General features: G+C 33.0%; 1 protein-coding gene across 11 annotated transcripts in view; it reads right to left on the bottom strand.

The window, feature by feature from the left end:
• Positions 1–13,375, bottom strand: part of DACH2 (dachshund family transcription factor 2) — a 667,650-nt gene that overhangs the window by 397,072 nt on the left and 257,203 nt on the right. For all 11 annotated transcript variants that reach the window (XM_036226591.1, XM_036226595.1, XM_036226597.1 and 8 more), the window contains one exon: positions 3,661–3,773. In XM_036226591.1, the coding sequence (XP_036082484.1) occupies positions 3,661–3,773 (113 nt within the window). The remainder of the gene's footprint in view (positions 1–3,660; positions 3,774–13,375) is intronic.

The following is a 13,375-nucleotide window of genomic DNA, read 5'->3' as shown; positions in this document are numbered from 1 at the left end:
GAATAAATATATATCTTTGTCTTTAGGTAGAAATAGATGGTATAGATATTATATACCTCTGTCCATAGTTACATAGATATAATATCTAAATGAATGTGAAAGAATATTGGCAAAAAGAGATCTTATGAGTTCTATCTTAGTAAATAAGACTTATCATAAGTAATTAGTATGTTGATTATTTATATAAAAACAAGAGTTTGCTAAAGTAATTTTTAGATACCTAAGTACATTCAAAACCCTCAAGTATTTTAATGGCCTTATACCACATACACCCACATACATTTTTGTTTATAGTTTTAATTTGCTAAAAATATATATTTATTAATACTAGAGACTTTAGCATAGTTTCACTTGCATTTTTTTTTGTAATTGCTAGGGAGAAAACAACAAATTTAAAGACAAAATTATATACACAAACATCATAATATCTTAAAAGAGACATCATGATTATTCCACTCTGTTACATTATATCCCATTTTCAAGTTATAAATGAAAAGAAATAACAAGTTTCATTACTTAGGCAAACTTAGCAGGGTTCAAAGGGGCTTCCCCACACATGTGACATTGAAACAGAATTCAGCAGTAGACTATTTTCACTAACTAATCTTCCAGTTTTTATGTAAAAGTATACATATTTGAATAATTATTTCTTTCTTTACAAAAATATTTTGAGACATAAGGACCTAAAACTGGAATGCATTACAAAACATTTCAATAATCATTTGAAAAAAGGATAATTCTCAACCTGTTATAACTATATTAAAAATATAAATTAAGTTCTTCAAAAGTTTTTTAAAAAATAAAATTAATGAAAATGAAGTTTGTAATGTATAGTAATGTCAAATATGTCAAATATAATGTCAGATATGAAACTTGCTGATAGCTAAATTGAGAATTGATTCCAATTCAATTATCTTTGCTAAAGCAGGAGTAAAATGGTGTGCTTAATCCAAAATAATGCATAATCCCAGAATTATTTCTACTGGGCTTTACAGAGCATTTCTATTTTTATATTCGATCATGAGCGAATAAGATATTCTTGGCCATGTAAAATGAATTCATGTAAACTGAACTAATGAGAGGAATTACTGTAGATCTGTGCAGATTCCTCCTCCTCCCATTGCTTAACATTTTTTTCTGTCTGCCATTTAGACAGAAGTGTACATGCCTTTCCCCACTCAATGCCTTATCTGTCTCTATCATTTCATTCTAGGCACAAAGGGTTAAAATTTAAAATTTTTGTTTCAATGGCTCTCATAATGGTAGATCCAAATTGTAGGAGGGAATGCCAATACTGTAATCCAAAGAAGGAGGCTCAGTCATCTGGTAGGGGGTGAAGCATATATATCAAGTAAATTAGGAAGAAATGAAAACTCACACTGGATTTTTGCATGCTGATGAGGAAGTAATATAGGCTCTGAAGTTTAAATGACCTGGGTTTGAAACCCAGTAATGCCACTCAATTGCTTTGTGACCCTAAGCGATTAAACTCACCAAGCCATAATTTTTTTACCTGAAAAATGAAGACATTATTATAAGGCTACTATGGAAATTAAATAAAATGTATAGAAAATTCTTAGCACCCATGCCTGGTACATAATATGAAGTTAATATGCATTACAGGTTTTATTCAACAGATAAGGTACTAAAGTTTACTCAGAGTACATTAGCTTCAAGGTAATTTTAAAATAATTTTTTCTTTAATGTACATGCTCCCTCAAAATCTGGACAGAGATCTGATTATTTACAGAGTACTATTTCTAGTCTCTGTCAATGTATTTTAGAATATAAGAAATAGATGATCATTTATTGAACCCCAAGATATATCCAGGCACCGTTATCCCTTCTATATTAATTTATACACACAAGACTACATTCTTCTTGTATTAGAATATGTTTGTAAATACTTAAAGTTTAAAAAAATCATTATCTAACTCCAAAGGCCTAGTTTCTTCCTAAATTCTCCATCTTAGCTAATGACATCATTATCCAGCTTGTCACCCATGCTAGACATGAAGCATCCTAGACTTCATTCTCTTACTCTATATTTTTATTAATTATCAAGTATAATTAATGTTAATTATTAAATGACTCTGAACCTTCTTTCCACTCCATTGAATTTTCCTTAGTTCAAGTCTTCAGTATTTCTCCCTTGAACTGGAGCAACTGATCCTCCTTCCCTTTTTTGTTATTTACCCTCCACAGCAATTGTTTGTAGAATATTTACTTAGTTACTTAGCAGTGATTCCTTTTACCTACAACAGCTTTTTAAAATTTAAACAAAATCCTATGTGAATTAGAAAATGTAAATTTTAACTGAGGCAGAAGAGGGGAACCTGGAAATTCTTTCTCAATTCCATGTTAGACAGTAAGAAAATTCTTAAAAAGACACTTCGGAAACTACTGGTCTGCAGGGAAAATCCTAAACTGCTAAACATGATAAATAAAAAGCTAGCTTCACAAGATGCCTTTTCCCACCATATTCTAACCAAAATACTTATCAGTCTCTGACCTCAAATCTCTGCTGCAGTATCTTCAACTTAATTGTCATTCCCTGTACCACACTAGGCAATTTTTCACCAGTGTATATCTGTCTATAGTCTTCTCTCTGCCTGTAACATTTTCCCCAATTCTTCGTTTGCCTAACAGTCTGTAAGGGATAGCTCCAAAGTTCCCATCTCCCTAAGCACTAATCAGCTTAGCAAATTGATTTAGTTGCTCCCCATCTCTGTGATCTTATAGTACTTGCATGTACTTGTATTATAATCTTTATCATACTTTAATGCAATTATTAGTTCACATATCATTCTCCTTAATTTTACTGTGACAAGGACTACTACTCATGTAATTTCGCATTGTCTAAGATCTAATACCCAAAACACAGTAGGTGCTTTATAAATTATTGTATCATTGAATTTATAAAGATCTCATTGTCACTGAAGTCATTTTCTACCATGTAATAGCTTTAATGATTTTTAAAGTTTCAACTAGAGAAATGTTAAGTCTAAGTGTTTTTTTCACTTTTAGGTTATTTTTTAGAGAATCCAAAAAGTTCAATGTTAAGTTAACGAGACATATTTTTAGGGGAGCACTGTTTATCACATTGTTCAAAGGAAAACACTGGATTATTATTTAAGATAATGACCACTTGCACTTTCTTCTTTTCTAATCATGAGGGATATATCTTCTTTCTATTCTTTAACTTAGAGTAATAACTTGGACAAGATACACAGGTGCCCAGAACCCTTGAAAACAAAAAGAATATTACTGAGACATATAAGTAAGCAGGCGTGGTGCCTCCTATAGGAGGCCTTGAGACAATGCTAGTTTGTCTAGCCCGTGACATGTAAAAATATATATCCATACCTGAATCCTTTTGTCCCTGCCCGTAACACACAAAAACATATATACACACTCAAAATAAGGCCTTGAAAGGGATTTATTGCAAGAAAATGAAAATTATTTTTTTAAAGTCATATCCATTTGATTTGAGTCACTTGAGTAACAAAATTGCTTTTATGAATACTCAAAAATTCAATAATGTAACCTCTAGTAGAGCTTGAAAAGCTCTGAAGGACAAGGCAGTTAGATCAATATTAGTTTATTTCAAATGTTTGGCATATAAAGAGACAAGGTTGATCATTGGATGAATTTTATTACCTGTTGGAGTGATAAGTCCTGGTGATAAGAGGCCTGGGACTGAATGAGGCAAAAGGTGAGCATTATCTTGCAACACTCCCGGAGAACGTTTAGGAGGCCTGCCCGGCCTTGAACTGTTGGGAAACAGACAAACAAATATTAAGTTAAAAATGTACTCTTTTTTTGGAAATATCATCACTTGTTACATTCACCTGCTAAATCTCATTTAATTGCCAACAGTGTTAGAATTTTATATTAAAGACTATGTCCATTGATTACTAAAAGACGAATATTTTCCTTCCCACTAAATTTTGAAACATAGTTATAGCAAACATTAAAACCATAAAAGATCAATTTCAAGTTTAGATTCCATTTATAAGCCAGCACTTTGCAATGCAGCTTACCTGTCGTGAGAAAGCCAAAATTACCCCTTGCAGTCAAACTACACTTGATATCTTCTACTGAGATCTGAGATAGTGAGTCACAGATTTAAAATTGTACAAAATTTGAAGTGATTAAGGCTCTACCCAGCATGGCAGAGGTTAAGAGTAAAGAGATGAGAGATGTAGAGTAAGACCTTATGCTTATTAGCCTTTCCACAGCTGCCAGAAGTCTTCAACGAACAAAGGACCTGTGCCAATAGGTTTTTTCCTACCTATTTTTTAAACCAGGCTGTTTAACCAGCAGTGCACTTTCTTCGAGTGGCTGTTCTAAGGAAACCTGCCATCTTTACAATTTAGGCTGTCTTTTCCCAGATTAATTGGTGATTTTAACTGATGAGTTGAGGCTAAATTTATAACATTAACCTAACCTATTCCATTTGTACATTCTTCACCCTGATGTGTGCAGTTCAGTAAATACAGTCGCAAATATTAATACATAAAATAATGAAATAGAAAGTCAATACCTCGTCTCTATCTTATACCCTAATACAACATTTTCAGGTTGTCACCACAATGAAGAGGCACATAAGTCATTGAACATTAGGATCCAGTCATTCTAGAGTCCCCCCAATGTATTTCAAATATTGCTTTCTACTTTGCCTAAAATATTACTGTTGCTTTTTTAGTAGAAATGCAGATTATAAAGCTGAATAATAGGGCTTTTGACAAAATACTACAAAATACTATATTAAATAACCCAAGCCACAAAAATGTATGAGGTTCAGATAAAGAACATTTCCAAAAATGACTTTTGTTTCACAACAAAATTTAAATTAAACCTCACTCTATCAACTTTGCAGTAGCAAAATGCTCCATCAATGTAAGACAAATTCTGCTCTTAAATGAAGACAACTTATAGCAACCTTACACAGAGGTACCATTATCCAGTTCATTTTTCATACACTGATGGTGTTATTGTCTCTCATTGTACATCAATATTGCATATCAATCTAGCACAAAATATTCTGTTTTTCTCATTTAATGTTTCAATTTTATAAACTGACTCTCCTCTCCTTTCTACTTGATTCTGGGCTATAATTTATTTTATTTTATTTGGTGTTGTTATCCTGTATGCCCTTGCCTTGTTTTATGGCTTCCCAACTCTTTTGAAGAATAATGATAAGGAAAATAACTATTTACTTCAAATGTCCTAAAGGATCCCAAAATCACTGAACGATCTTCATCATGGCATATCTAGTCATTAGAAGAAGAAAAAGGCAAGTCATCTTGTTGAATAATCTTTGTCAAATCTGTACTATTTAAGTACTTCTTTGTGTTTTTCTATTTGTCAGAACTCTAGCCTACTAATTTTATTCAAGCCCACCTGATTATTCTGTACTTTGCCAATGTAAACATTTCAGTGCTGTCTTCATGCTTATGATCACTTTCGGACAGGCTCCTTCCAGAAGTAAGCAACATGATTCCCCCTCTATTTCCCTATGATGAGCCAGCCGTTGACCTATACTTTGAAAGCTAAAAGGTTTAACTAGTTCTGTTCTAAATTTCTTGGTCAATCTCACAATTAAAAGTAGCTATTTTTTGAATAAGCTGACTCAGCCTTGGAAGGCATTAAAGGACTTTTAGTCTGGTGGTTCTACCTTAAATTCCAAGATTTGAAAAAATTGGTCAAGTTTCCGACCATCAGATTAATTTTGGAGAATTCATGACTTATATCACAAAGGCTTCATACTATTTCCTACACATTCTAGAAGCCAGGAGAATCATATTCTCCATCTTAACATTCTTTTTGGTTTATAAGTTTATGATGTTGGTGTGATTGTGTCTTCCAATTAGAATGTAAGTTCCATGGAAGTAGAGTATATGTCTGATTTTATTTGTCACTGTATCCTGAGCAATTTTCATGGTGCCTAACACACAGTAAGTACAATAGATGATTAATTAAATCAGTTCATTAATAATGACAGGAGATATTTTACTGTTGCTACATTTTCCAAATATTCCTTAGATTATCCTATTCTCCTTAACCACATGAATCACATGCCAGCTGAATCATTTAATTAGCAGATAATCATTTTTAAGTCTTAGACCCTACAGCAATTATAGGACCTTCAAAATACGATCCATTCAAATCTGACTACATACAAAATTAAGGAAGTGTAGAGGACACTATCTTATGTCTGAGGGGTCTAACAAGCTTCAAGATCCATTCGTGGACTCAAAATCTCTGGAGTTATACATGTGCACTTGTTCAATTTTCCAATAAATGAACATGCAGTTCAGTGTGTGTCTGAAACTAGAACTAGGTATCAGGGTCACAAAAGGTTTAAATATAAGCTTGACAAGGTCAATGGTTTGTTCTGTTTATTCTTTGATATATTGTGAGAACTTAGAATACCCTCTGCCTTTGAGGATCTTATAGTAGAGATATGTCTGACATGTTATTTAAATTTAATGATTAACTCTTTAATGAGTATGATCACTTTTTATCTACTGCCAAATTTGCTTAAATTTTTAGAGAGCAAAAATCACATTCAGATTCCTTTGTTTTTACTCTTGGAAAGAAGACTTGGAGCTCTAGAGTAAATGATTTAAATTTAAGTTTGTGAGAGTTCTTTATAATCAATAGAGCCCCATAGTAATGTAAGATAGCTTTATTTTCAATTTTAGACCTAATGATCCTCTATAGTAAGACACTCCTACCACTAAAGTTCCTGCATTTTCTTTCAAATAACACAAGCCTGACAACATGATGAAACACTATAGAGGACAGTAGAAAGTTGGTAAAGATAATTTTTGATAGATGATCCTACCATACTTCTTATCTTTAAAATATTTATTAGCATCAAGCAGATATTTACATATTAATCAAGACAAATAAACATGTGGTAATTGAACTAGGAAACTATTATTTGGATGACAATTTAATCAGCACAGGTTTAAAGGTCCATTATTGCAGCATCCTGTTTCTGCTAAAATATTGATTGCATTACTGATTTCAATAATGCTTTATTTTACAGGCTACAAATAATCATGTAATTACTCTTTAATTGAATGATAATTAGCTGTTGGCAATTATTTGTTTTCAGTTTAATTGCAAAGTTATTTGTACTCTGTAAAATAAAACAGACCTTTTCTTAATGTTCCCATCCAAATGGCTCAGTGGATTATCACCCATAAACACCACAAATGAAAGTTGTTAAAGTACATGGCAAATAACCCCATAAAATAGCAAAACTTTCATTAAATAGTTCAGCTAAATGTTTTAAAGATTCAGCTTTATGAAACCAACATTAAGTGTAACATTTATATGTGGTTTGGAGGAAAATTATTCCAAAGAATCACAATTTTCTCTGAGTCTAGGTCACCTTTTAGCAAAATATATCTTGATATGTATTTTACCATTCATTCTATAAGCTTCTTTAGAGGAAATACAATAATAACACAACTTGCAATATATATCAACAGTATTTCATATTTCTGAAGTTGAAACGAATTACCATCAGAGCATTACCTTGCAGTTTATACACTTTTTAGAGCTGGAAGTTCCCTAAGACGGAAATTCAGTAAGTCTTCTAGTGTCAGCAAGATATGGTGCATTCTATGATATACTTATTTGAAGTTGTAATAGATAAAGTAGCTGACACTTAGCTCATTAAGATGATGAAATTTCACTGTTGGAATTATTTTTATTCTGTGTTATCAGCCATTCACATATGAATCAAAGAATAAGCAACTTAGTAAGGTGAGTGATTTTGTTGTTTCAAATAAAAGAAGTCTTGTTAATACATTCATTAGTCATGCCATGAGCCTTCAAACTATGTAATATAAATCTTATGGTCAGATATGATTTAGTAAGGAATCATAAGTCATGTCATCCTCTTCAATGAAAACTTGGCTTACTATTTAAAGAAACATATGTAACGTTCTGGGACAAACTGAGCAAATTGCTGAAAATATAATGTTGCTTAAAGGTAGTATGAGCATCAACTTGTAAGGACCTTTGCAATTAGATTCCTGAAGCGAGAGCTGTTAACAATGACCCAGGGTTTCCTTTCCAGAGCTATAGCTGATATTTAAAATCCTTTGGGATAATCTCTGAATGTGTCTTTTTTTTCTCTCTACCTACATTAGAAGCCATGAAAACCAAGAATGGCATTAGCTTTGAAGGTGTTTGTTGTTTACCTGACTGAAAGTGCTATTCTGACTTTCAATGTGCTTGTTAAACTAAATAAGATTCTTTTTTTTTTAATTTGCCAGAACAGTAAGACTTTTAATTGCATCGTGGATTAATAATAATCTCTTAGGTCCGACATTTATTACAACATTTCAAGCATGCCAATGGTAGTTAAACTCTACCTGACCTTTTAGTGTTTATGAAGAAAAATAAACTCTGACCTTACAGCAACCTGAATCCATCTTCTCTCAATGTTGGCAACTGATCACCTTTCTAACTATTGCATTGGATTGTATTCCCAACCAGATCAAAGGCAGCAACAATCAATTCAGCAGCTGGGAAAAAAAGTCATCCATGCAAAATGAGCAATTAACATTAATTATATATGAAATTGTTCAAGTTGATAACTGGAACCTGGTCACTATGGTAACTCTCATAAAATGATGCTTATGTTAAACTGGGCCTCAATCAGCCCTTGGTTTATGGGAACTTAAAATGTAGTTCATCATGTCTCTAAAAACTATCAATATAAGGAACAAACAATACACCAGAGGCAAGGTTATTTATATTTCATTATTGTTTCCTCCCTTTTTCAGTTCTTGTAGGCATAGCCAAAAATTAGATTTGGATATATTAAAAACATCAACACCAGTATTATGTTAGAGTTAGGGGAGTTAAGGAAATTATCTTTAACATAAGGGTGTTCAGGGAATTAAGGGAAACCCCCACTTGTTAATGGGTCAATTTAGGTTTATTGTAATAAATTGAATTATTTATAGCTATTATTTTAAATTGTGGTTTCATTTCCTTGCTAAGACTGAATTTCTGTTTTTCTTCAATAAATCCGATGTAATAAGCAATTAGGAGTTGACTACTCACTTGATAGAAAGCATAACTGTGAAGATATTTTTTACTTCATTTACTTGACTCTGTTCCCTATTTAAATAAAATGTGCTCTACTGCTGGTGTTAGCCCCTTTAAATAAGTTTACTTTGTGTAATAAATTGGCTGAATTCTAATGTACTTTTTAGTATAATTAACAAAGATTATATAACAGATATGCTGATATATGACCTGAATTCTGAGCAGCCTGTTTTTGTTCTGCTTGTGTAATTCCTATTAACATCAGTAGAATCAATGCACTTTTGTAAATCTTAGAGTAAATCAAATTAAATTCTAAGGTATGTCAAATCATGGCCAGACACATGTTGTTAAAATAAAGGCATTCTTGAATTCAAAGAGTGAATCACTGTATGAAACTTCTTATATTAAGGGAATGGATAAGAAGTTAACATTCACATTTGGGTATATTTCACCAGCATCTAAAATTCAAAATATGCCTCCCAAAATCCCACTCTCTATACTTCCCTTCTCTTGTTTTGCCAGCATTACAGGCATGCTCTTAGTAACAAAAACTATAAACTTGAGGATAATTTCGATTGTCTCTCTCTTCACTTTTAGTCTTTAATTTTTGTTCCTCTGTAATATGTGTTGTAAATTTCCTATTCTATCCGTTCCTTTTTCTAACACCTTAATTCAGGTCTTAATCACATCACACTTAGGTTATCTTAAACAGGTTGCTGCATTGTTTCAATCTACTCTACATAAACCATGTTATAAATTTTAGTGAAACATCTTTTGCTCTAGAACCTTCTATACTTCCAGACTGCTTACAAAGTAAAATCTAAATGCCTTAGTCTAGTCATCTGCCTCAATATATCTTTCTTCCATTTTCTCCAATTACTTCTTTTTTAACATTTTTTTTATTTTTCAATTACAGATGACATTCATAATTAGATTATTTTTAGGTGTACAGCATGGTGGTTAGACATCTATATAACTTACAAAGTGATTCCCCCTGATAAGTCTAATACCCCCAACAACATACATAGTTATTGAAATATTATTGACTATATTCCAGATGCTGTACTTTACATTTCTGTGACTATTTTGAAACTGCCAATTTGTACTTCTTAATCTCTTCCCATTTTTTACCAAACCTCTGAACTCCCTTCCCACACAGATACCATCAGTTTGTTCTCTGTAACTATGAAATCGTTTCTGTTTTATTTGTTCATTTACTTTGTTTTTGTTTTTGTTTTCGTTTAGATTACACATATAAGTGAAATCATATGGTCTTTTTGGCAAGAAAAATAAAAGCAAAAATAAACAAATGGGATTACATGAATCTAAAAAGCTTTGCACAGCAAAGGAAACCATCAACAGAAGAAAAAGACAACCTAATAAATGGGGGAGAAGATAATGTGTCACCAATGATACATCCGATAAGAGGTTAATACTCAAAATATAAGAAACTCATAAAACTTAACACCAAAAAAGACAAACAATCTGATTTTAAAATGGGTAGAAGACTGAATATCTCTCCAAAGAGGACATACAAATGGCCAATAAATATATGAAAACATGTTTAACGTTATTAATGATTTAAAAAAATGCAAATTAAAACCTCAATGAGATATGACATCACACCTATGACTATCATAAAAAAAAAATCTACAAGGGCAATCACTGGGCTAAGTTACGTTGAGTGTCCAGGATGCGGATGGGGCCGATATATCCTGACCCCGCCCCACTAAGCAGGAGCTGCTCCCAGACTCAAATGAAAATACTTGTGAGGATCTTTGGAAACATGGTGGAGTGAGAGATGTTCCCAAATCTCTCCCCTTGAAATAACAATGAGGTTATTTCAACGAAAAACACCCAAACTGCACATCAGCATGTCTGAGTGTGGAATCTGTGCAGAAGAGCTACCATAGGTCAGAACTTCAAGTATTGGGCGGTGGACTGGAAGAAATAAAGAAGCTGCCTCTTGCAGCCAATGCAGCTCCCTGCAAGAGGAAGGGGAGGAGAAAAGGAGCAGGGAGTTCCCTGAACAGCCCTGCCTGGGAAAGCTGTGAGCTCCCCGTGGCTGGCGGGCAGCAGGGCCTAATCATCAGGGCAGAAGACAGAAAAGCAGCTGGCAGAGATCAACATTTGATTTTTACCAACTGCGGTTGCAAAAACAAAGCTGATCTGCAGTCCTCAAACCACAACCCAGAGGGCCTCTCCCCCTAGACCCTCCAGGGCTGATCACTACGGGAACCCCAGGAGAATCTAAGTAAATGCTGCCAAAACTGTTACTACACTGACAAGAACTGAAACTGAGAGTAGGGAGTATAATTACATATCTGCAAGAAAATAAAAAAGACTTTATTTAGGCTTTATATAAAGAAGAGATCCAAGAGGCTTAGAAGCCACCTACTGGAAATCAAAACAAAAGTGCATTCTTTTCAGCAGCCTAAAGAGAGACTTTTATATAATAAATCTTCTTTCTGGAAAAACAGAAGAATACACTTCCATTAATGCCTAGGCAGAGAAATAGTCCATTAAACACCATAAACAACAAAGGTGGCAAGGCATCTCAGAAAAAAAAAAAGAGAGAGAGAAAAGAAAAATATCCAGGAAATAAGCTTTAAGACATAAAAATATGCAACTTAAATGACAGAGACTTCAGTATGGTACTTCTGAAAAACTCAATGAGTTCCGAAACGAGTCACATCAACAATTTCAGGAATTAAAAAAAACAAACAAACAACAACAACAAAAAAAACTAGAAGAGCACAGCAAGGAGATTGAAACCCTCAAAAAGAAGAGAATAGATCTTCTGGAAATAAAAAACACACTGCAAGAGCTGAAAAATGAAATAGCAAGCTTGGGAAATAGAGTCGACCAAATGAAGGAAAGGATCAGTCATATCGAAGACAGAAATCTAGAAATAAATCAAAAGGAAGAAGAGAAACTGAAGAATGAAAAATAAGGAAAGAGAAATTCAAGAAATAGCTGATACCATCAGGATAAGAAACATAATAATGGGAATTATCGAAGAAGAGGAAAAAGAAATAGGGATAAGAAAGCATTTTCGAACAAATAGATGATGAGAATTTCCCAAATCTAATGAATGAGTTGGAGCTTGGAATTCAAGAAGTCAACAGAACAACCAACTATCTTAACCTAAAAAAGCCTTCTCCAAGAAACATTTTATTAAAATTATGAAAAATCAATGACAAAGACAGAATTCTCAGGGCAGCCATGGAGAAAAAAAATGGTAACTTTTAAAGGAATATTTGTTAGATTCTCCTTGGAATTCTCAGAGTAGACTTACAAGCCAGAAAGGAATGGAATCAAATATTTAAACTATTAGGTGAAAGGAACTAGCAGCCAAGAATGATGTATCCAGCTAAGCTCTCCTTTAGATATGAAGAAAAAATAAAGACTTTTCCAGACATATAAAAATTGAGGGAATTCTCCACTATGAGGCCTGCACTACAGGAAATACTGAAAAGGGTCAGCTCACCTAAAACAAAATGAAAAAAATAAAACATAATTAGGAGTAAAGTGACTATCAGACAAATAGAAACATAAGAGTGCTATCCTTACTAAGAACAAGGCATTATAATCATAAATAATAAGAGAATAGTTATGACAATAGTAATGAATGTTCAGCATATATAGGGGTAAATTGAGATAACAAAGAACGAAAAGGGAGGGATTCAAAAATCCAAATGAGCAAATGGGAATGTAGATAAGGCACATGCAGAAGAAAATGGATGGCTGTATATATGTAACTATCCATTACATATTCATAATGGTAACCATAAATCAAAGATTCAGAACTGAAGTATATAATATAAAACAAGAAGGACCAGAAGAAAACCCCAGAAAAGCCAACCAAAAAACAAAACAAACAAAAAAAAGGAAATAAAAACAGAAACACATGGACAAGGAAGCAAACACCGAGCTACCAGAAAGCAAAAGATAAAACAACTATAAGAAGACTTCATATTTCAATTATCACCCTAAATGCAAATAGATTTACCCCACCAATAAATAGGCACAGAGTTGCAGAATAGATCAAAACACAAAACCCAAACATATGATGCCAGCGGGAGACATATCTCAGTTCCAAAGACTAATATAGCCTCAAAGTGAAAGTGTGGAAAATGATATTGCAAGCAAATGGCATTCAGAGAAAAGCAGGAGTAGTGGTACTAATATCAGATGAAATAGACTTCAAAACTATAAAGGTAAAGAAAGATACTGAAGGACATTTCATAATGATAAAGAAAAACATGCAACAAGAAGACATAACACTTATTAA

The sequence above is a fragment of the Rousettus aegyptiacus genome, unplaced genomic scaffold, assembly GCF_014176215.1.
Source record: "Rousettus aegyptiacus isolate mRouAeg1 unplaced genomic scaffold, mRouAeg1.p scaffold_m13_p_9, whole genome shotgun sequence".
Lineage (NCBI taxonomy): Eukaryota > Metazoa > Chordata > Mammalia > Chiroptera > Pteropodidae > Rousettus > Rousettus aegyptiacus.
The sequence above is the reverse complement of the archived record's forward strand: the minus strand, read 5'-3'. Positions and strand labels throughout refer to the sequence as shown.